The sequence below is a fragment of the Anthonomus grandis genome, chromosome 3 (assembly GCF_022605725.1).
Source record: "Anthonomus grandis grandis chromosome 3, icAntGran1.3, whole genome shotgun sequence".
NCBI lineage: Eukaryota > Metazoa > Arthropoda > Insecta > Coleoptera > Curculionidae > Anthonomus > Anthonomus grandis.
Window position 1 is genome coordinate 25,313,315 of NC_065548.1, and position 25,208 is coordinate 25,338,522.

General features: G+C 31.8%; 2 protein-coding genes across 3 annotated transcripts; both read right to left on the minus strand.

Moving 5' to 3' along the window:
• Nucleotides 1-24: 24 nt before the first annotated feature.
• LOC126734628 (transmembrane protein 127-like) lies at nucleotides 25-24,715 on the minus strand. 2 transcript variants are annotated; one of them, XM_050438325.1, is made up of 5 exons: nucleotides 24,295-24,715; nucleotides 23,857-24,088; nucleotides 10,910-11,077; nucleotides 10,718-10,852; nucleotides 25-1,735 (listed from the first exon to the last, which is right to left on the minus strand). In XM_050438325.1, exons 2-5 carry the CDS (start codon nucleotides 24,080-24,082, stop codon nucleotides 1,563-1,565), a joined length of 702 nt encoding a protein of 233 aa, XP_050294282.1. In that variant the 5' UTR covers nucleotides 24,083-24,088; nucleotides 24,295-24,715; the 3' UTR covers nucleotides 25-1,562. The 2 variants fall into 2 exon arrangements, with proteins under 2 accessions (XP_050294282.1, XP_050294280.1); XM_050438323.1 differs by having other exon boundaries at nucleotides 23,857-24,091.
• On the minus strand, nucleotides 2,376-4,830 carry LOC126734626 (uncharacterized). The gene is made up of 2 exons (XM_050438321.1): nucleotides 4,564-4,830; nucleotides 2,376-4,403 (listed from the first exon to the last, which is right to left on the minus strand). The coding sequence occupies exons 1-2, from the start codon at nucleotides 4,583-4,585 to the stop codon at nucleotides 3,217-3,219; spliced, it is 1,209 nt and encodes a 402-aa protein (XP_050294278.1). The 5' UTR covers nucleotides 4,586-4,830; the 3' UTR covers nucleotides 2,376-3,216.
• Nucleotides 24,716-25,208: the final 493 nt, after the last annotated feature.

The following is a 25,208-nucleotide window of genomic DNA, read 5'->3' on the forward strand; positions in this document are numbered from 1 at the left end:
CAGGTAAGGAATTAATAATACAAATTAAAATTTAGGCATTAAAATTTATTATAACTTTAAAGGATTAACTCTGTATCCCATTAAAAACAAGTGTTTTGGGTAAACATCAACAGTGTAGAGAAAAACAATGCCGGGTAAATAGGTCACCCGGGTGAGTGGGGTATCCGGCTTTTTTAACTTAAAATGATTTAAGAGGCATCATAAAATGTCGCGCTAGTGCAAGGGAATAAATCAATTTTTTTTTATTAATTTGCAATTTTTTAAAAATTATTTACATGATTTTTGCTATAAGAAAATAATTTTGTGATTAAGCGAATCTATTTTTGCTCCTGGGTTGTTAATTAACAAAATTTCATGCATCTTAAAAAGCTGTATCACATGAAGAGTATGAGTTGTTTATTAAGATTATCAATAAACTTAGTATACCAGAAAAGGGTTGATTTATTCCTTTTCTAAACCACGTCATTTTATAAACTTACTGGATTACAATTAGTATAATTTATTAGAGCAAAGAGGGAAAATATTTTAAAAAGGCTCTATTATCCAATAGGTATGAAACATACTACTTTTTTGTTTGTTCTTGTGAATGTTATAAATCCAAGGCCCATTTACCCCATTTTGTCTTCTAAAGCAATACAAAACTATTTATAATAATTATAGGTATGCTTATATCACTTTACAATAATAATCCGCTAGTTAAGATAATGCAATATTTTGCAAACAACACGGGTTGGATGATAAATGATTGTTTTGAAAGATGGTCACGTTTTGCACCTTAAAACTAACAAAATACACTAAAAATTCTCAAAAATTATCTTTGGTTCCGATATGGACTTTTTCATGCTATGATATAGATGAAATAGCACACGATTTAAATTTTTTTTTAAACAACGAGATTCAAAGGAAATGTTAAGCGTGCAGTTATTCTATTAGTTAATTTGTAGGAAAGACTTTAATATATCTGTAAAATAATTAAATGCACCCCATTTTATTATCCTATCCTACTTTTTTTTGTTTTGTAGACTAGAAAAAATATATCCTCTATCACAATGATAATGCTTTCTATACAATAGCAAAATATATATGGAATATAAAATACTTTTAGTATCTATATTATTAAACGAACTAACTTTTAAGTTCACTTAAAGTATTAGATCTAAATTGTGTTTTTTTATTCAGCCAATTTGGACATTCTGGTCGATTTTCTATCCTTAAAAAATAAAATTAGGTTCAATTTAAAGATAATTGTTGTTTTCAAACCTAAATGATCACCAGCAAGAGTAGGATATATAATTTAGAAATCAGCATAGATATATCGGATAATTATTTTGTAAGTACATAACATTCTTAAGAAATTTTTAACATTCATATATTTTCTTGTAATAAACATAATTATTTACTCTCACCTAGTTCATTAAAAAGTCTTTAATTATAACAAAAAAGAACAACAACAATTATTTTGTTAAACCGTTAAACTCTGCAAAAACTTTGTCAAGAATTAAATTAAAGCACCCCATATATTATTAGGAGATTCTTATTTTACAAATCTATTCGAAAGGAAATCAAGGTGTATAAGGAGGAGGTGGTGGCAAAACGGAATAAGGCGGTGGAGGTGTGGGGCTTTCGAAGTGGCTCATGTCATCAAATCCATCCATAAGACATCGATCGTCTTCTTGGTAAGACGATCTGTACGGTAGGATTAAAGTGTAGAGTAAACCTAAGGCTTCAACACCACCTGAAAATAAATTAATAATGGAAATTGGAAAATTAATAATTGGAATGCTTTAAAAGTGGAAAAGTATTTAAAATAAACAATTTTTTACTAAAAACTGTTATAACTTTTTAGTTTTTAAAGTATATAAAGAATAACCTAATATTAAAAAAGCAGTTTTATTTCTAAAATGAAGGAAAATTCGAATTCTGTTTAATGGTTAATACCTTTTCAAGGTGATCCGGTGTATATGAATGAATGAAGGAATATAAAACCTGCAAGAACGTATTCTTTTAAGTTTGAAGTGGGACCTTTGCGACGCATTTGCTTGCGACATTATTATATATATTAAAAACAACATGTCCATGAAAGTGTCAAATAATGATTTTAAACACATTCGATTGTCTTAGAAAGAAAGTCACTATGTATCAGATAATGTAATAATAAACCGTATTCAATTCATTTCAAAGGTGTTATATAATATATATATATATATATATATATATATATATATATATATATATATATATATATATTTTTTTTTAAATTTTATATTATTATATTATATATGAGGCGGTTAGATGCAAAGGGGTGTAAGTACAAATTTATGCATTTTGTGAAAAACTTGTTCAAAGTTTAAGCTCTGTAAAAAAATCACGGCGATTTAAATAGAATCAACCTATTTTTTTCTAACTTTCTAATGTATGTAAAGATTATTTGCATTTAAGTTGGTAATTTGATGAATACAGGGCTTAAAGTAAAGGTGCGTATCACTTACACCCCTTTGCATCTAAGAGTGGAATTATTTTTATTTAACACTTTATTTTTGAATATTACTTACATTATAATCTGCTTTATTTCTTTACCTATGATTGCTAAAATGAATGCAAGCCATTTTGTAAAGGGGGATCGTAAATTATTATAAAATAGTAAAATAACAGACTGATGAAATCGAAAGTTTATTGACAAAAAGTCAATGAATACAAAAGTTACAAAACTAAACATTTTTAAAAGTTTTAATGTAGATCACAACACTCGCTCCTTCTATTCATCATCGGATTCCCATTCAGCTGAAACATATTCAGAATTTTCTGCAACTGTGTATCTTTGGCTAGTGGTGGCCTCGCTTCTTTCTTCTCCATTTTCGTTTGTCGCTGAGGCTATAGTTTTTTTCGCGGTTCCTTGGTGTTTTAGTGATGAATAAAAGTTATGGTATATAGGAGGAATAAACTGAAGGAGTTGCTGAAGGTTCTCGTATTTTGCGGTTTTTATAGATGGTGGCTCAGGATGCAACAACTTAAGCTCAAATTGGATATTTGGACGACCCTTTTTCTGTTTTCTAAGGTCAAAATACTCAAAATCCATATCCTCATTCAAACTGTTTTTGTATTGAAGTATGTGGGGTTTATCTTTTTCCAGTCGGAACCACTGAATACTACGTATTCCTGGAATACTGTCTTTTATCCCTTTTTTCATTTCTTCAACTGACACAAAATCTTCATTTCTCATTCGTAAACAACAGTAAACTTTCGACTTGCTAGAGGTACTACTTTGTTCCAATCATCGGGGACAAAAATATATTGGTTTTTTTTCTTTGACTTTTCGATTAGTCCAAAATCTTGGTCGCACTCCATATAGGAGTGAGCAGAAACTAAAAATTTATGGTCAACTGTACAAACTGATGTTGTCTGAACAATATGTCTCCAGAATTTTATGATGTTGTGATTTTTATTTTGATCCCCTGCATTATCGCTAAATGCGATGATATGTTCTATTGAATTAGGAAGTTGCTGAACATATTTCAATAGACATGATCCAATTTCTTGGGATCCCCTAAACGCTTCACCCTCGTGCCACATAAACATTGATGCCTGATCATTTGCAAGATTATTTACCGCAAAATTATAAGTCCACAGTTGCCTGAGATAGTACACCTTACTACAGGTTAATCCACGCGTAGGGAGAGTCTTTTCAAGATCAAAACATATTGCATTTACAGTATTAGGATTAATTCTAGCCTTTTCAGCTTTTCGTAAGTGAATCTCTTTCTGAACTTTACTATCATTCACAACCTCAGGATTAATGTCATTACTGATTTTATTTTCAAGTGTATCGCATATTGTACATGTATCAGTATAGGGCCGTTTGAAACGCAGATTAAATTTCGTTGTAAAAATATATCTATAGAAGCTCTCCTTAACAGGGTTTTGAATATTATTGTCCCGGCAATACTGCAAATAAAGGGTATACATTTTGTGAATGCTTAGTTCGCCTGATAAATACTTCGTATTACGTGGCTCAACAGTTACTTTTTTAGGTGCATGTGTTTCCATACATGCGGTAAGGAATGCCGTTTGTAGATTCCATGACTCCAAATTCCAATAGTCATCAAAGATTTGTTGGCGATCTTCATTTGAAAAACTCTTACACTCGTATCGACATTGATGATCTGCCAGATTTTGAACGGCTTTTGCTGGCTTTAGCAATTTTCTATGGCCTATAAATTCACCACCACCATTCCTGGCATTCTTCGCTTTATTCCGTGCCCAAGATGACTCGTTTCTGATCCGTTTCCTGCTACGCGTTGACTGGTTGTTGTCTGTGTCACCTTCATTCGACTCTCCTTCAGTAGTCGATGTAGATGCCTCTTCTGGGTGGTAATCGCGATCTAGATCGCTATCATCGACAGGTTCTGGAACAAAAATAAAAGGACTCTCAATGTACAAAGGATAAAAATTCTCACCAGCATCAAAATTCTACAACGAAAATAAAACTGTACTCCATAACTTAAAAACTATACTAAACATGTATTTTTAACTTGATTTTCGTACTTACCATACCATCGTACTTACCATCTAACTCAAAATCCGTCATTTAGTTTACACCAAGTAATTAACTGATATATTTTGTAAACAGTTATTATTCGAAAAACAACAATAATACTGCTTAGAAAACTGTCACAAATACGCAGTACCACACGCACGCATGTAAACAAAAAACGTAATTTGTTGTGTCATTTGGAGGCAAAGGGATATAAGTGCACATATATTGCCATTGCCTCCAAGTAAATTGATGTTAGGGCTAAGTACTTTTTGTTTCTGCAGATAGATGTCTCCACTAGAAAAGAATTCACATATATCCCTTTGCCACCAAATAATATTATGCTTTAATAATGTAATGGTGTACATAACCCGATTTTTGTAAAAAGTCACTTACACCCCTTTGCATCTGACTGCCTCATATATACATATATATATATATATATTATATATTTATATATATATAGATAGATATAGATTCATAGGGTGTTCATTTGAAAACTTCCCACCACGGATTTATCGAAAATCGCTGTTTAAAAAAAAAACGCCGAAATACGTCAAAAGTCTAAATTGGAATAATTTCCACTCCTTCGGCTAGTGTGTAAACCATTTTGGAAGTAAAATCTTCAATTCAACAAAAAAATTTTCACTATTCCAAGACTGTAATAATAATCACAAATGTAATTGACGGCAAAATAAATTCTTTATTTTCCTTGGCAACTATAAATAACTAAGCAGGTATAACAATAAATACAGTTCGCCCAGGATATCTGTGTTGATGAAAAGAATGCGGAAAAAAATTCAGGTTGTTATTTAGTTTTTTCCACGCCTAATCATCGGAATTGCTGTTTATGTTGGTAGTTTCCGTTTTAAATTATAAACGAATTGTAGATTTGGCAAACCCTAACGGGCAACATTTTGAACACTTATTGAAATAAAAACTGATATTTTAATGTTGTTGTTTTCGATCTGAACAAATTAAGATAAACAAAGATTTTTCTAATTTTCTCGAAAACGAATCGACCGGTTTAAAAAATTAAACGTCAAAATAAAAGGCTTTGAAAGACCTTTTAAACAAGCTATTACACGATACCCCTTGCCATTTAAAATTTTTAAGGTGATGACCCTGGGGTGCAATGGGTGAAAGGGGGTGAAGTAATTTTAGGTTAGAAAGTTGTCCCCCTTGACAAACCTTTTGACGTATTTCGACGTTTTTTTTTAATCAGTGGTTTTCGATAAATCTGTGGTGGGAAGTTTTCAAATCAACACCCTGTATATATATATTAAACGTATATATTGAATATATAACGAATGGAATGTACTCACTTGTCAGTTAAGCCCAGGAATTTTCCATAGTGGGAACACGTTTGATAGTATTAAAATTATACATATAAAATTAACATTTAGACACACTTAAGACTATACAGAACACTAAACAGGACGAACAGTATTTAAAAAGGGGAGCACCTTAATCTCCTTTGTCTCTGGTTTACATTTTATTGTGGTTTCTTAGATGGCGGGAAATACTATGTCAAACTAGGTTAACCTACAGTTAACTTCACTTTAAAATTAATATTTATATTATGCGAATCTATCAGAGTGGTAGTAGCGACAGATCGGTCTAGATGCCATTATCGTAAATGATGTGTGGTAGTGCGAGTTGGTTATAAATTGGTGGCACAAATTAGACTACAACAGTGAATTTTGTTCGGATAAGGAAATTGTTATCCTTTAACTATGTAAAAGCAAACTTTTAAATTAGAAAATTTGTCAATGTTTATTTTTTTTTTTTTATTAATTGTGGAGTCTCTTATGTAATGGAATAAAGTCTGTTAAGGCTTAGTTGTATAATTAAACAAGAGGGATTTTTTATCAGCTCGTTGGTGATATAAATGTCCTCAAAAAAATCTAGTAGGTTTTAGTTTTTAGAAGTAACTTGCTGGAGAATTTTAGAATTGGACTTTGGACTGAAATTATGGTTATTAGATTTTATATGTTCACCAAATGCAGAAGAGGGTCTGCTTAAGTGCTCGGCTATGCGTATTTTTAAGGGTCTATAAGTTCATCCCATATATGAACAATCACAAGAATCACACTGCAATCTGTAAATACCACTCTTTGATAATGTGTCAAGTTTATCCTTGGTATTGATCAAAATCGAACCCAAGTTGTTTTTAGTTATATAAGAAATTTGTAATTCTGATTGGTGTTTAATGAATCTATTGTTGATTTTCTTATTTAAATGAGAATTAATGAACGGTAAAGATATGAATTTACTATATTTTTTAACATCAGGAAAGATTTGTTTTTTTAATTTTAGCTAATTTGATTTTTCTGATTAAAATATTAATTAGTTTGGGGTCATAGTTATTATTATAAGAAATTTGTTTAAGAATATTTATTTCGTTTTGACAATTAGAAGGAGATAGAGGAATACTTAAAAGTCGGTGAATATAACAATTAAAAGCAGCCATTTTGTGTTGGTGAGGGTGGTTGGAAACATTTGAAATTATGTGGTCTGTTTGAGTGGGTTTGCGATACCTATATTGAAAATTCTAAACTATTTGTTTGTTTATGTATTTGTTAAGTCTAAAAAATTCAAATTATTATTTGTTTCTATTTCTAGTGTTAAAGAAATCTTAGGATGTATTTGGTTTAGTTTGTTTAAGAGTAACTGAGCTCCTACTGTGTCACAATTCAAGAAACAGAGACAATCGTCAACATATCTGTACCAATTGAAAATTTCTTTATTGTTATCAGTCATTATAAAATTTGATTCCAACACAAATTCTCAGAATTTGTATGTGTTAAGTAAGTCTGATGATGGCAAGAACACTTGCCGAAATGCATCGCTCCTGAAATTAGAGGATTAGCATTTTATATTCAATATTATGTTGACTCCACTTCAGAATGGACTTCTTCCTTAATCAACTATAAGCCGAAAACAGGCAATAGACCAGGTGCTCAGGGGTTCAAAAAACTTTTTTTAAAAATGTATCTTAAGTACTTTTAAAATTTTTTAAAATTAAATTGTAGTTACAAATTTTTGAATTTCTTAACAATTTTTTAAATGTAACCCTGAATAATCCTTCTATAAAACTAAATTAAAACACAACTGTTCACATTTTTACGAAATGATCAGATTTGTACTCAACTTGTCTTGAAAATTGTGTCTTTTGACCATAATTTCCCAACTTTAACCAACTATCCTGGAAAAGAAAATTACTTCTCTGTTTGGCAAGTGAGTTCAAAAGTTCGCGTATCTAATCTAGGTTTCACAATAGTATGATTATTGGTTTAATAGAGATGTATTTTTTTTAGTACATAGTTAAATGTACGCCGCTACTCTAAGCAGTTGATGAAAAAAAATCAAAGTAAATGAAATAAAACTTTATTAGAGTTTAATAATAAAACTTTATTACTCAAATTGTCTGCCCTCATTCCTAATACACATTCTACATCTTTTTAGAAAAGATCGCGTTATTAATCGGGCGAATCTTCCATTGTTGATCTGTTCAGCAGGTGCCTGAATTTTTCAGCGCAGTTCTGCAACGCTTTCTATAGGATTGTTGTAGACTTTTAATGCTCCCCAATAAAAAAAATCCAACGGATTTAAATCGGATGAATGTGTCGGCCACGCCGTTGTTCCACCCCACCCTATCCACCTGTTCGGGTATTCTCTGTCCAGAAATTCCCTTACTGGACGAGCATAGTAGGCCGGGCAGCCGTCTTGTTAAAACCACATGTTTCGGTAAATATTAAGTGACACATCTTCTAGTTTCTCTGGTAAATGATTTTCCAAGAAATCAAGGTAAACTTCGGCGTTCAATTTTTCCGGCAACTCGAATGGCCAATAACTCTATCATTCTGTCCACATGTTCACTTTAAACTGGTATTGTGACCAGTCCTCTCGGTATAAATGTGGATTTTCCACATGCCATTCATGTTTCATATGCAGATTTATGTATCCATCCTTCTTAAAACTCGATTCATCGGACCATATAATTCTTTCCAACAATCACGGATATGTATGTCTTTGCAACATTGTTTGACAAAATTCAAGTCTTGCCGGGTAGTCTCGAGCTAATAAACTTTATTCTCGTTGTACGTGGTACAAATGTAACTGGATTTTTTTCAGTATATGATGTGCCAAAGTTTTAGACACACCTGTCCTTGTTTCTATTCCACGTACTGAGGTAGAAATACTCTGTAATCTGAATACCGCTCTTCATTTGGGTAACTTTGACGATACAGTCTAGCGGCAACATTAGCATTGCATCGATATTCTCTATAGATGAGACGCATGTTAGCATATTCTTGAGCAGCTTAATGATCTGGCATGGTTAAGTTTATGGCATTTAAGTTTATGTACTTTACGGGTAACAATAATAAATAAAAAGTGAGAAATTAAAATTAAGAAAAAGTTTACACTAATCTAATTTAAAACATCGTATCAGGAATGGAGGCAGACAATTTAAACATTAGTTGCGACTTTTTTATTTAATTTATTTTGACTATACAATTATTAATTTAGCTTAGAGTAGCGGCGTACATTTGACTATGTAAAAAAAAATACATCCCTATTGACCCAATAATCTAGCAAGTATCTTACCATTTTGAAATCTAGATTAGATACGCCAACTTTTGAAATCCCTTGCGAAACAGTGAAGTAATTGTCTTTTCCAGGATAGTTAATTAAGTTGGGAAATGACGGTCAAAAAACACAATCTTCAACATAAGTTGAGCAAAAATCTGATAATTTCTTAAAAATGTGAACAGTTGTGTTTAAATTTAGTTTTGTAATTTATCGAAGGGTTATTCAGGGTTACAGAAAAAAAAAATTGTTTAAAAGAAAGAAGAAATTCAAAAGTTTGTAACCACTAAAAAGATCAGTAGGGGGTGTCAATTTTTTTGGTTTTCTATGAATGCCTATAATTTTAAAAGTACCCAAGATAGATTTTTTTTTTTAAACCCCTGAGCACCAGATCTATTGCCCGTTTTCGGCTTATGGGACACCTTCGGATTTTTGGGACACCCTATATATGTTTTTTGTCATTGCGGTTGAAAGATTTCATATTTTAAAATTTTATCCAATATTTTAGTTTTTCACTACTCTCAAGAATTCTTTATTTTTTTGAGCAACATATTAATTTTTACCTTAGGAAAATAAGTTAAACCAATATTTTTAATAGTGATAGATGTTTATACTCGATACCTATTAACATAATTTATTTGTTGTTTCTAATTTAGGCTACTGCATTATTAAAAGGTATAATAAAAATACTTACTTTTTTTATTTCTCTCTTTTTTTATACCAAGAACGTAGGACCTTTAAAATCTTTACTGAATAGATAAATTTTTAAACTCATTTCACACTCTACATTAAATGATATTATGTCCAGAGAATGATATCTATGTTAAAAATACCTGTTTAGTCTGTTTCCGGCTCTAAAATACTGTATAACCTTAACACGACAAAAGACTTTTCCATTTTAAAAATCATACATAAAAATTCAAGCAGATTGAAGCAGTCCAATTAGTCTGTAAGATCATTATAACAAAAACTTAATTAAAAACATTAATTTTACTTTGTTATACTACTTTCAAGTGATAAAGCTTTATTTTAACAACCACACGCCTGTAACCGACGGTGACAAAAAACTATAATTTTCTACAGAGGCTTAATTTTTTGCTCTTTCAAATATATAATAAAACGACTGTACGGTTTGTCAGAAAAGGTAATTAAAATGGTATTTTAGGAACTGTATAGGTGGCTAGAAGTTTATATTAAGATGATATATATCATCTAATGTAAGCCTCACCTCCTTTTCATATGATCAAAATAGCATTATTTTAAAATAGAAATCATCTACAACAACAAATAATGTTAATAATGAAAATTTTAACAATGAAATAATCAAAAAATTAATATAAATGAGATTCTAGATAGAGTGTTTGTGATTGAAAACTTTAATTCAAAAAGTTCCGTGTAGCTGGATTAAAAAATAATAATCTTATGCTGAAAATGAATTTATTAAAAATAGATATTTGGAAAAATATTCGGTATTGATGTTTTCGCTATCTAATCTATTTTTTTATATTAGTTAAATAAAAGTTGTTGACCTCAAGGAATGTAAAAATTTGTTTAGTTTTAATTTTTTTAGCTTAAAGTATATTCAAAACTTACCAGCAATTGTAACCAAATAGAATCCAAACCCGTATGAAATGTCATAATAAGTGCGTGGATACTCTGATTCTATAGCATTTTGTAGCAGCACTATCACATAATATGACATTGTTATGATTGACATAATAAACAGCACTGAAAAAAAAAATCATATTATTGTTAAACAACTAGTTTGTATTTCCAAAAAATTACCAGTTGCAGTGCCTGCCACAGAATACCTTCTTAGCATTCGATATAACAGTGCTTTTGGTCCGATAACATCCAAAAAAAATCCCATGAGAGAGAAAAGAATTGCCATAAAGCACATAAGAATTATTATTCTCATCAGGTTTACTAATGTTCCATCTAGGCAGGAGAGATCTAAAAATGTTAATAAATAATATTAGTATTGTCCTTCTATACTTTCTACGCTAGAGCTTTTTTGTGAAAAAGTGTGATTTCCATGACTGTAAAATGGCAATTAAGTTGTGTAAAATACCTGTTTAAAAATAATTAATAATTAGAATTGGAAATTCAAGAATACAGTTGGGCAATTTCTTATAGGGAATGCTTACTATAACAGTAGATACGCCGTCTCCTCATAATTAAAGTGGAAACCTCATATATCTTGCCGAAATACTAGACGATTTTCCAAGTACTCATTGTTATTTTCTAGTATCACCACTAATGCTGGATGAATTGTATTTTCTAATAACTCCAGGTACATCTCTCTTGTTAAATTGCCAGGTAAAAAAAAGGGGCCTACGATATGTTTACCAAAAATGCCAGCCCAAACATTTAATTTTTCAGGATGTTGTGTATGCACCTCACGAAATATTCTGGGATTTGAATCAGCCCAATAGCGACAGTTGTGACGATTCACAGTACCGTTTACGAAAAAGGAGCATTCGTCAGAAAAACATACATTAAATAGAAAGTGTGGATCATTGGCGGCTTGTTCAGATATGTTCACAAAATTGTACTCGCCTATCAAAATCGTCTTCGTTTAGTTCTTGTACGAGATGCATTTTGTACGGATGAAACTTGTTTTTTTTTAATATCTTCTGAATGCTGCTTCTCTTAATACCAGACACGGTTGATAACTTTCTTGTGCTCAGTGTAGGATCTTCCACAATATGGCCTAAAATAGCTACTTTTGAAGCTTCATTCACCACTGGATTATCCATTTCGCACTTTTTATTAGCCACAGACCCAGTTTCCCTAAATTTTTGAACCAATTTCAAAATGTACTTGCGATGGACCTGTCGATTAGGGTGTTGTAGTGTGTTAAAGAGCTGGGCAGTTCTATTAGCATTTTCATTGTTCGCAAAGAAAAGAGAAATTATTTCAACTCTTTCAGCAAGTGAATAAACCATTATCACACTCAATGTTGTAACTAACTAACTTTAAAGAGCTATTTGTTTGACACACTCTATGATCTGACAGCAGTAATTGACAACCACTATTAAACTTCAAAATGTTGCTGTAATAACAGTCTCAACAATAACCAAGAGTTCCCTTGCAGAATTGGCATAGATACCTACGGGTATTAAAAAAAAAACAACAGAAAGTATAGTTCACAATGTAGGAGAACAAAATTTTTTGTATTTATTTAACTGCTAAATTTACAAGCATTTTTTTTCATAAAAAATGTTGACATGTTTTTGTAACTTTTATTAGTCCCTGTATCGACTAGGCAAATAGTAACGATTTAAAACTTTAGGGTTATAATCCACATAAAAATACCTTCAAAATAAGGTATTACTCGACCCCCCGTTCCATTTAAAATTTTGGGGGCCCTTGTCACCCTCGCTAGGGCTTTGCCCTCAGGGGGGCGAAACTAGCAAAAAAATGGTTTCCCCTTGAATCAAAAATTGACGAGTCCGAGGATTTGTTCGCAAATGTTCTGAGGGACCCAAAATAGGCTCTGTTTCGTTTTCAAATGGCCACCTTGTATAATATTTTAATTATTATACTACTGTAAATATACTATATGGTTTTGCATTTTGGTTTTTTCTCCAGCCTTGGATATGATATATACTTAGTTATTTTGGAAAATAAAGAAATTTTAATCTGATTTGTCTTGCTCTTTTAGTTGTGATACTATTGCTTTTATTAAAGACAAATAAAAAAATGTACTAGTGCTGTATTTAAAGAAATAAAGTTGGTGATGAATAAGCAGTGCTAATTATTGTTACAAATAAAGCATTAGTAATAATAATAAGCAATATTTACTTCGTATCGTCATTCCTTTACAATTATTTTTCTGACTTAATTAAAATGTAGCAATAAACATTGGTTGAGAAAAAAACATTGAATCTTACATTAAACCTTCCCCCAAATCAACAAAATTCGATTAAAATGTTCCGAAATTCGTAAGCCTAAATGACCTTGTTTAAGGCAGGGACTCCAGATCCTTAATTCTATCACACTTAATCCTGAAACCTATCTAATGTATAATGGAAACTTATAAGCAAAATGTTTAGATATACACAAATAATAAGGATGAGAAACATTTTTTATTATCTATAATTCCAAAGCTCATTATTGCTACTCGTTACTGTCAAACCAAGTTACAATTCGTCCCATATCTGTACTAATATTATATGTTCCTACTGTATCCTATGTGTTTCTTTTAGGAAAAAAACAGTATCGTCTGCTTATGAAACAATTTTTCCAGAACAGATAACAGTTCATTAATTTTCATTCATTTCAAGAGATTATTAAAAAGAAAAAGTGGTATGAATAGTTTCTTATAGTTTTAAGACATTTGAGAAAGCCTCGAGAAAAAGCGGTGATTTCCATTTAAAAGCAACTGAAAATCTTATTTTTAATTTAATTTTTTATTTAAATCAAACAATTTTATAAGTTGATGTAAATAATTTTGTATGAACAAAGTGTAAAAACGTTGCCGAATTTTTAATTTCATCATTAAATGGCTACTTTTAAATTTACTTATAATTTTTTTGTACAGATTTTTCGTATGGCTCATTCATCTAAAAAAATAAAATTAATAATAATAACCGTCTTTTTTACCAACCATATAATATACAATTGTGTGAACATCATAAATACATTTCTACAAGGATTTAAGGGGGGCAAAGTCTAGACATATGGCTACTCTTACTTAACCTACCTAATCCCTCTAAAGTAAAAAACAAAATGTGACTATGCAGTTTATTATCGACAGCTCTTTAAATGTACCCACTTATATAGAGTAGAAAAAAACCTATTTACAGTACAGTGATGGATCCAATGAGGGGGGGAGGATCCAACTGGGACAACTGCCCCCCTCCTTGAGATAGGTGATAGGTGAGTTAGATGATTCGCGAGGAATCACCGGAAGTAATTTACTTAAAGCCGACGATGAAACAATTAATTCCTGTGTAAGTAGATATATCAATTTGTAAAACGGCATTTAAGTCTAAAATTATGCTCTGGAAAATGGAGCTCCTAAGGAAAATCGACAACGATCGAAAAGATAAAAAAGAACTTTCTCTAATAGATATTTTTAAATTGTGTAATAAAGAGGTTTATCCAAACTGCAGCAACCTACTACAAATTTTAATAACTCTTCCGCTTAGTGTAGCGTCAGCTTAACGCACCTTTTCAGCTTTATGCAAATTGAAGACATGAGCCGATTTTCAGTGTGAAATAATTCTTAGTTGGTATTTACCAACGCGATTCTGGTTTTAACCAAAATAGGGAAAAACGTGACGTCACGGATCAGCTGTTTGGCGTTTGGTATTTACCACTAATTATTTACCAGTAATTATTACCCGGCTTTGGACTTGGCTTTCTCTTTTGTTTAGAAGAAGGTTATGTTTAGATTATAAAAAAATTATTAAGGATTGCGATATGGTGTGCTCCCTTTATAAATTGAGAAATTAAATACTAATTAGTTTTAAATTATCAAGAAGTAGTAGTTAAGGTTGAGAACCTGGAAATGGCAACCAATTTGCTTGATATTACCTAGGTATGTTAGAAATTATTTTATATTCTTTTCAATTATTGCATTCCTAGTAAGGGTAATGAAGGTACGTTACTTAGTAAAGAAAAGTTAAATTAAAGGAAAGAAAATTTAAAAATAATTCCGGTAATAAGGCGTTTATTGCTTCACCATGCAAATTTACATGGCCATTGTTAATAATTTATTTCAGATTCAATAAAAGCCAAAAATTTGAGAGAAAAGAGTGGCTCATCTCTGGAGGATCAAAAAATTCGACTTCATTTTTTAGTCAAACAGAAAAGAAAAAACCTAAACATAAACTCTTTAACCTTCCGGTACTTATTCCTTACTTATTCCTTACTTACTTATTCCGTTTGCAAATTAATAAACCTAAATATTCGATTACAGTGATTAATATGAATTACGAAAGGGAACAACAATATCTTGGCCAACTCTTCGATGAGGTTGCGACTGATGAGGAGCCATTTGATGACGACTCGAGTTTGCAGGATGATGATGAAGAGATTCAAGATCATAACACGGATGATGAGCAAGATATTGATGACCCAAACAACATATTGGATCTTCCAGATGAAATAATGGAAGAAGTGGCGCACGAAAAAGCTGCATATTACATTGGAAAAGATGGCCAAACCAAGTGGAGAAAGCATCCAGGAAATTCTCAGGTACGAACAAGCGCCCTAAATATTATCAAGTTTCTCCCTGGGGTAAAGGGAAATGAAAAAGGGTTAAAATTTGCCGCAGAGATCTGGAGTCTATTTTTTACAAATGAAATGCTGCAAGTCATTGTTCATAATACAAATATCTATATTGGAATGTGCAATTTAAATCCAAACAACCGATCAGCAAGGCCCACAGACATTATTGAGTTGAAAGCGCTTATAGGATTGCTTTATATATGTTCGATGTCAAAAAATAGTCGAGTAAATGCCTCCGACTTATTTAGAACAAATGGAACATCCATGGAAATATTTCGTTTGACAATGTCTCGGGAAAGATTTTTGTTGCAGTATATTCGTTTTGATAATAAAAATACTAGAACAGAGAGACAAAAATAAAATTAGCACCGATCCGGGAGATCTTTGAATCATTCAATTCTAATTTGTCTAAATATTTTTGTGTTTCCGAGCTCACAACAGTAGATGAAATGTTGGTGGCATTCCGAGAGAGATGCAGGTTTCGAGTATATATGACCAATAAACCTAACCGATATGGTATCAAAATATATTCTTTAGTGGACGCAAAATTGTTTTACACTGCGAACATGGAAATTTATGTTGGGCAACAACCGATTGGACCTTATAAAGTTCAAACTGATAATGTTTCCCTCCTTTCCCGTCTTTGTCACCCCATCTCAGGAAGCAGCAGAAACATTACCATGGACAATTTCTTTACAAGCATGGCTGTTGCTAACGCCCTTTCAACAAATCATAAACTCACGATTCTTGGTACTATTAGAAAGAATAAAAGAGAACTTCCACTTGAATTTGTCCAACCTGCTAAACGACCCAACCAGACAAGCATGTTTGCATTTCAAGACAAAGCAACCAAAGTATCATATATTCCCAATAAAAATGTGCTTATTTTGTCAACTATGCACCATAATGAAGACAAAATAGACCAAGAAACTGGAAAACCACAAATAATAGTTGATTACAATTAAACTAAAGGTGGGGTTAATACAGTTGACAAGATGTGTGCGGCCTATGATTGTGCCAGAGCTACTCGTCGCTGGCCAATGGTTATATTTTTTATGCAACTTAATATAGCTGGAATAAACTCCTTCGTTATTTTCAAGAGCAATTCAAAATATATGGACGATACACCTCGAAGAATATTTCTGGAGAATCTTGGTATGCAGTTACTAGACGGACACATACGACGAAGAGCTAATAATAATCGGATACCACGTACCATTAGACTTTGCCTTAGAGAAATTTTACATTTACCACTGCAGGAAGAGTTACCCAAACCAGAAACTTGTAAAACGCCGCTGCTTTTATTGTGATAGAAAGAAAAATAGACCAACGAGATTTAGCTGTGCATACTGTAACAAACCTATTTGTTTGGAACATGCCAACTACGTGTGTAGTGACTGTATGGCTGGTGAAAGTGACGAAGATTGACGATATTATTTTAGTCAGAGTTTAGGTTAAAAGTTTTATTTTTTTTTTTGAAATGTAATCATCTTTTGTTTATGTTGAAAGTTTGTTAGAAGTTCTGTTTTTATTTTTGATAATGATATGTTTCAATTCTGTGATTCTTACAATTTAAAAATTGTTATTTTTTATTAAAGATTTTCTGGGCTTTTGGATTTCAATAATTTACCTTCAAAATGTGTAAATATATTTATATTTGATGTGTTTATATATTTCCACCAAGACTAATATAGTTAGACACGATTTTTGATAATTTTTCACTGAAAAAAAGATATACGGAGTGTGAGTCCAACGTTAGTATTTATGTCACAACGTCCTCGTTAGTACCGAAAGGTTAATTGCTAATAACCAATCCATTTCCGCGACTGTTTTTTAGATAATAATTTTTAAGTGGTGGGGAAACAATACGTCATACTTACCTGTCAAAGTTGTCAACCAAAAGAGTAACAGCGGTTTTTACTAATTCCACGCTGAAGGCTATTGCTGAGAAATAGATTGTCACAAGAAAGACTTTTATTATGTTTAGCATTGCTTCATGTACATTTCGATCTAGACATTAGTATAGAAAATATAATGAATGGTTTTTCAAAATCAAAACATAGATTATATTTTATGTTGCAATCAAGCTGTAATAAAAAGTGTATCTATTATTCTGGCTTTTACTAACAGTGCACATTTTATGTTTAAATTTATTGATATTAAATATTTTTAAATTATCAGGTATGACAATTGAAAAATATTTAATAGGGCTCTTAATTAGATTATATAGGATGATTGCATTATACGAAAAGGATCTTTTATACATAAATATTTTATGTAATGGCATGGAGAATTTATTTTCTGTCTATAAATGCTTTTCCTTGGCAGAAATGTATATTTAATAAATTAAAAATAAACTTCTAAAGGAGTATCCGAGTTGTTAGTGGTATTGAGAAGATTATGTTAGATTCTAAATTTTGTGAGTAACATGGTCATGCTTCCTGATTCCATACATTATTTGACAGCATTAAGATCATTTGCATTTGTAATACCTTTTTTATTTTGTTCTATTATTGTTTAATTTACTTCCTCTAACTTCTGTTTTTAGCAGCATTTTACTTATTTTTAAGCCTATTTTATTATTTTGATGTGTTAAGACATTTATGTCTTCTTAAGTATCATGAGTTTTGCAAAGCTCACATTATTACAATACTCAGCATTGAGTGCCTTAGCTTCTGCTATAAACAATTCCTTTCATAATGGCATCTTTCCAACATGTTTGAAAGAGGCAGTGGTTATCCCTCTTTATAAAGAGTGGAGATTTAAGTGAGCCTTGTAATTTCCGTCCAATTGCTATATTGTCTACCCTCTCCAAGATGAGTTGAAAAACTTGCAAAAATCAGAATTTTGTCTTTTTTGCAACATAACTGCATTTTATCTGCATATCAGTTTGGATTTCAAACGGGAAAAGGGACTCATGACGCTGTTTTCGGATTTTTGGAAAGTGTCTTTGTGTCCTTAAATTCTGGAGAGTCCGCGGCGGCAGTGTTTTGCGATTTATCCAAGGCATTTGATTGTGGAGTCATGGAATACTGCTGTCTACGCTCAATAATTATGGCTTTAGAGGTGTGGCATTGCAATGGCTGAAATCCTATCTGTCTAATTGTACCCAAAGAGTTACAGTATCTGGATGCTTATCCGATTCCAGATCCCTTAAAACTGGAGTACCTCAGGGTTCAGTGTTAGGACCACTATTATTTTTGCTCTATTTAAATGATTTGGGTTCATTAAAACTGCAGGGCAAAGTGGTTCAGTTTGCTGATGATACCACCCTTTTATGGAATCATAGAGATTCTGATAATGTTAGAGCCCAGGTTTTTAAGATTTTATCGGAGTGGGGTGCTGCAAACAGGCTTGTATTTAATGTGGGCAAAACCTTTATTATGGGATTTAACTGTGACGTTCAGGGCCTTATGTTTAGTGAAAACTCCCCCTTGCAATACAAAGAAAGCTGTAAGTTCCTTGGTATTACCATTGATGGTCGCCTTCGATTCGAAGATCATATCCTAAATCTTGCATCAAAATTATCCTCTGAATGCTTTGCAGTAAGAATGGCGGGGCATGAGCTGGGAGGGGTAGTTGCACGTTCAGTGTACTTTTCTCTTATTGAGTCCCTTCTTTGTTATGGCTTGCCTTTTTGGGGTTTAAGCAACAAGGCATTATTAAACATAATTTTTGTGACTCAAAAAAAGGCAGTTAGATTCCTATGTTCCGCTGGGTTAAGAGATTCTTGTAAACCTCTCTTTATATCTCAAAAAATCCTAACTCTTTTTTCTCTTTTTATCTTAGAAACATCTACTCTTATTCATAAATGTCCTAACCTCCCTCTAACACTGGTCATATGACGCGCCAGGTTAACGATTTTCTCTTACCAATCCCTACATCCTCCCTCACCAAGAACTCACTTATATACGTTAGCAAAAACTTACAACCATGTTCCTCTATGTATCAGACAAATGTTAGAAGTTAAGAAATTCAAAAAGAAATTAAAATGACTTTTATTATCGAGGGCATATTATAGCCTTGACGATTTTTTTAATGATACCTTTTGACCTGTGCTCTGACATCATTTTAGTGTTTTAGTTTTGTTTCGTATTAAATATGTTAATTTACTTCCTCTAAATTCTGTTTTATTGACAGCTTTACTTATTTTTTAATCAAATTTATCAAAAAGATGCTTTTTTTTTAATTTTTTCAATCTGTTTTGTTATAATTAATTGTGGTAATGTGTGTAAGTTTTATGGTAAAATGTTTTAGATGTTATGTTTGTCTGAAATTTGAAATTTAAAGTGAATTTGGAATTTTTTAGTTTTTAGGATGCTTGTACACAAGATTTTGTTTTGTCTTACGTAATATAGCACATTTTCTTTTTTTCTTTCTCTTTCTATTATCCAGAAAATCGTGACTCTTCCATCTTTATTTTTAGTGAAGACTGTTTGCTTGATGCATAAAAAGTATTTTTTAGTTATTCAGTCGGAAAATGTTGAATACTCGGTCTTCACATAATATAAATTTATCAATCCCTACACCTTAACGACAGTTTCTTATAAGTTATTTAGGAGAGAGGTAAGAAAGATGTTAGTTGTAAAAGGCTACTACACTATAAAAAAATACTTCTTGTACCATTTTTAAGTTTATTTGACTCTATTGGCTTACTATAGGAGGTTCAGATTTGGTGTGAAAAAAAATGATTTAATGTGGTTTTTACAGTATTGCATGATGAATAATTACGACACAGATTTTGATCAATTTTAGTTACTACTATTTTAAAGATTTTTATTATGCTTTGTTATGTAATATTTAAATGTTTTATAAATTCTGATATTTTAATTTTATTCACCAATTTATTTTTTATGTGTTCCCATTTGTTTCTTGTATTTTGGGTTTGTTTACTCTATATTTAAGTCAGCTTTGTCAACAACATTTTTATGTTATGTGAAAATAAAGCATCTTTGATTTGATTTTGTGTTTTTTAAAAATTTTATAGATTAGGAATATGTATTGGGTCTTCTGTGAATTGTGTAGTTTTTTAGGATGCTTATATGCAAGATTTTGTGTTACATAATATAGCACATTTTATTTCTTTCCTTCTTTCATGCATTCTGTACACTTTGTATTTTCTGTTTGTCAAGACTGTAAGACATGCAATTTGTTATTATGAAAATAAATAAATAAAAAAAAGAGACATAGATTTGTGTGTGATCTGTATATGATGTGTTTACAATATTTAGAAGCAAGAATTATATCACTGGTGTAAATGATACAGGATGTCATAAGTAATGAAGCCCTTGGCGTGAAAAGGATGCAAGCCACAAAATCCTTATACCCGACTTTTGTATTTGAAATTACTCGGAAATAAAGGTACTAGCCACATACAGCATATTTTTATGATCGGTCAATAGATGGCGCTACTGTGCTAAAGTGTCGTTTTCTCAAAATCTGCTGTGTGATGAAAATTTTCGGTTTAAGGTTACAAGCCGCCATCATGAGTGTCCCACGTGCCGGATGTTCTCGAGAGTTTAAAGAGTTTTCAAGTAATTCTAGTGAAAAAAATAGCAGTGGATGGAATTCTGACGATATTGTGTAAAACACAGAGACTATGTAGAGAGTGAAAATGAATCCAGTGCATCATCCTGTGAAGAGCAACAGGTATGTATTTGAGGTTATGTGGCTTAAACCCTTTTACTGAAAATTTTAGTTATGTTATTTTGAAACTTATTTGGCTTATTTTGTGGCATATACGCTTTTTCTGAAAATTGTGGCTATATATTTTTGCCATTATTTTTGTGTATTTTCTTAAAATATCTGTAATAATGTTTATGGCAATTCCCTTACGGGAGTATGACATTTTTTCACAGGTATAATATTTTTTTTTTTACATAACATTTACTTTGTTTGTTATCATCATCCCAATATGTTTGTCAGAGTACTAAAATAACCATATATAGCAGAGGTTTTGTTTACAGGAATCCAGGAAAAAACGCCGTGCTGAGCTTCCTACCCCTGAAAAAAGGAACAAAACTAGATGCCGAAAAAAAAACGTCGAAAGATCTGAATTAGGAAAAATACGTCGAAATCTTGGTTCGCCCTATATAAATAAAAAAGGTAAAAATATTGAAGCCAGAGTCTTAGGTCCACCATGTGGTTGCAACAAAAACTGTAGGATGTTGCTTCAAGGTACAGAAAATAAAATTTTTGACGATTTTCGGAATATTGGCGATTATGACAAGCAAAACGCGTATTTATTTCATAACATAAAGCAGTTGCCAAAAAAAAACGTTCATACCCCAAGAAAACAAAGAGAGCTGTCTCTTCTCGGAAGTTTAGTTTTTACTATTTTGTGAGGGTCAATGGCTTTGATGTAAAAATATGTAAAAGAGAACTGATTTCCATTCATGGTCTGACGTCTCAGAAGCGATTACAGCTTCTTGAAGGCCTAACCACACCTAAACCAGATCAACGAGGGAAGTTTCTAGTGCTTCATAATAAAATACCGGAGGAGGCCTGCCAGTCAGCTCGAGACCATATTAATATTATTCCAAAATACACAAGCCATTACACTCCCCTGTATATAATCACTCCCTGTACCCTCTAACAACTGGTCCTACTTTTTACTTAAGAAAGGCATGGTTATATAATCTTGCAGTCCATGACTGTGTGAATGATAAGGGCTATATGTACATGTGGTCTGAGAATAATGGTAAAAGAGGTAGTGATGAGATTTCCAGTATTCTCTTTAAACATTTCAAAGAACAAGAACACCTCCCCAAAAACCTTATTGTATATACAGATAATTGCGGAGGTCAAAATAAGAACTGGGTCTTAATGAGCTTGTGGAAGCAGTTGGTTACAGAAGGTGTACTTGAATCCATAGAGCATAGATTCTTAGTAGTGGGGCATACTCATCTTCCGTCCGATAGGGACTTTGCTATGATAGAGAAATATAAAAAGAAGATAAAGGCAGTATATGAACCAGCAGATTGGTATGAGGCAGTAAGTAAGTGTAAGAGAACCAATCTGTTTAATGTTACTGTAATGAAGAGAAAAGACTTCTTTTCATTCAAATCTTTAGAAGGAAATATTACTAAAAAAAAGCTTACCAATGAAAAAGAAAAAGCTGCCTTTAGCAAAATTTGTATCATTAAGTTTGGCAGCGTAAATCCCAACCTTTTAAAGATAAAACATTACTTAAATGAAAATTTTAAAAATGTAAATATTGGAAAAAAAGGTATTAGAAGGCAAAAAACAGAATGTTTAAAACAAAAATATATGCGTCAATAAAAATAAACCCCAAAAAACTTGATAATTTATCACTTTTGCTACCATATATACCTCAAGTAAGCCATCATTTTTTTTTGGATATTGGCTCAAAAAAATTGGTTAGTCAAGAAGGGGCATTACCAATGGATATAGAGCATTTGGATGAAGACTAGCCATTAAGTGATGACAATTAATTTATTTTTCATTTAACTTGTATGTTTTTTTCTTTTCTTTATATGTTTTTTCAGTTTACCTTAATTTTTTCATGTAAAAGGATACAAGCCACATTTTTTTGCAAATTAAATTCCAAAAAAGTAAATCTAGTGATTTTTTTAAAAACCTTTTTATTGGTATAAGACTAGGTAAGGTGTTTTATCTTTTCCAACCAAATTCAAATAAAAAGAATTTAATTTTGATTTTGTGGATTAAAAATGATTTTCCAGAGGCAATTTCTCAAAACCTACTGTATGTGGCATACATCGTTTTCACGCCAAGGCCTTCAAATGAAGGAGAGAAACAATAGCTCTTTGTGGCACACCCTATCAAATAGATATTCTTATAAATGCAAAGCAACATAATATAAAATGTATCCTATATGATATTATTATAGACCAGCTTTGATGACCATTTGCTTAAAAATGATTTCACTAATTGGACATTGTTTTGAATTCTTATTAAAAATGAAATTTTATTAAACTCTAAGCAACTCAATTAACTTTATATCCTTGACAGTTCATGTGTTTACTTCACCATGCATTTATAATACTTTCCATATCATAAAAACCTAGTTTTATTCTTTTTCTGACAATGCTACCATAATTAGAGAAACATGAGTAGAGATTTAAATAATGTTTGAAATGTAAAAAAAAATGTTTTGGTGAAGTGGAAAACTATTTTTATTCAAAGTTGACACTAAAGGTTCCATCCGGTCCCAACTCGATTTTCCTGTATATCTTATTTTGATTAATATTATTAGTTTGAGTATGATTGGAAAAATAATTGTTTTGCAAGTAGTAATAAATTTTGCAAGTAAAATAAATATCATAGACAGTAACAAATTAAGCTACTTTCACTAAATGAAACAACAAGGTGTGATGTAAAATTAAATTTCAATAAATGGTTGCCAATGGCCAATTACTGATGAACCAATTAAAACAATTTAATTGTGAATGATATAATATAGTAATCCTTGTATTTCTGCTTAATTTAAAAATTAAAGAAGTTTTCCTTACCAGTAAAATCCACTCCAACATCAGAATACCCAAACCAAAAAAACTGCCCCAATGTCAGATAAGGCACACAGTTGTGACCATCAATTTTAAACCATGTAAGATCACCAAGGGACATTGAAATCAAAGTAATGGTCATCATGTGAAATGCTGCAGAAATCAGATTTCGCTCATCATCTTTTTGGTAAAAGAACTCTTTGATGCTTGTCAGGTTAATCTGGCAAGGCATGATTTACTGCTGAAAGCATTAAAATCTTGTTAAAAAAAACTTTAATAAGGATTATGTGAGGAAGCAAGCAACAGAATGTTAAAAAAAAAGAGTGAAAGTTAATGAGGCACCATAAGTATTTAATAATAAGAAAATTAAAAATAATTGCTAAACAAATTATTGGTGTAGAGGAAGATGTTTTGTTGGCCTCCACTAGGCTTTCTTCCACCTACCTGAAGATATTCAATTAGTTCCGAATTAATTATTGCTGCTGTTTACATGCGCAAGGAAACTCAAAACAATGCCATACGCCCCCATAAATAGACACCCACAATATTGATAATAAATTTAACATAAACTGGACAACTGATATTCTTTTTGTTATCTGTTTCTTGTTTTATTTTGTGAAAAACTTCACTGTTGTCTGTTTGTTGACATCACCTTTTGAAATGTTATCAGCTGATGTCAAAGTGTTACTTGTCAAATGATGCGTCGTGATTATAGCCGATTTTCAGCGTGGAACGGTTCTTAGTTGGTATTTTACCAATGCGTTTCTGCGATTCTGGTTTTAACCAAAATAGGGGAAAACGTGACGTCACGGATCAGCTGTTTGGCGTTTGGTATTTACCAATTATTACCCGGTTTTGGACTTGGGTTAGGCCGTCGTCCCACCAAAGATACGCGACGGCGACGCGAAGGCGATACGATTTCGCCTGGACACATTCAGACGACATGCAGTTGCTCCACCAAAGATACGCGTTTCATGTTTCCTACGTTAAGTTGTTCAGTTTAGTTCAAAATGTCATCGAGTGAAGACGAGGATGTGGTTGCAATGTACTGGTATTTGCGGAATAGAAATAAAAATAAAAAGGCAAAAAAAAGAAAATAGTGGGTGCATACTTTTATTGAGAAAAATTTTAAAAAAAATGTTTGTTGCTGCTAAGAAGCTGCACACACATCCATTAAAATCCCGTTCATCATTTCGTTGTGCCATAATAAACAAAAAAACAAAACTTCGATAAATGAGAAAAAAACGTCAACATACACAGCTTGAATGTTGCTTCGCAACTGACACGTCCAGTCTCCCAGCAACACGAAGGCGACACGCATTTGGATGTGCCTTCGGTGCTGTGGTGGGGACAAAATG

Bases quoted from the DNA above. Each gene is read 5' to 3' on its own strand.
- LOC126734628 (XM_050438325.1), bottom strand. From the start codon at position 24,082: ATGCCTTGCCAGATTAACCTGACAAGCATCAAAGAGTTCTTTTACCAA. The intron at 11,078-23,856 runs GTAAGGAAAACT...TAACATTTTTAG, and splicing joins TGTTGGAGTGGATTTTACTG to ATCTCTCCTGCCTAGATGGA. The intron at 1,736-10,717 runs GTAAGTTTTGAA...ATTTATTTTCAG, and splicing joins CTATTTGGTTACAATTGCTG to GTGGTGTTGAAGCCTTAGGT.
- LOC126734626 (XM_050438321.1), bottom strand. From the start codon at position 4,585: ATGACGGATTTTGAGTTAGATG. The intron at 4,404-4,563 runs GTAAGTACGATG...TTTTTGTTCCAG, and splicing joins GACGGATTTTGAGTTAGATG to AACCTGTCGATGATAGCGAT.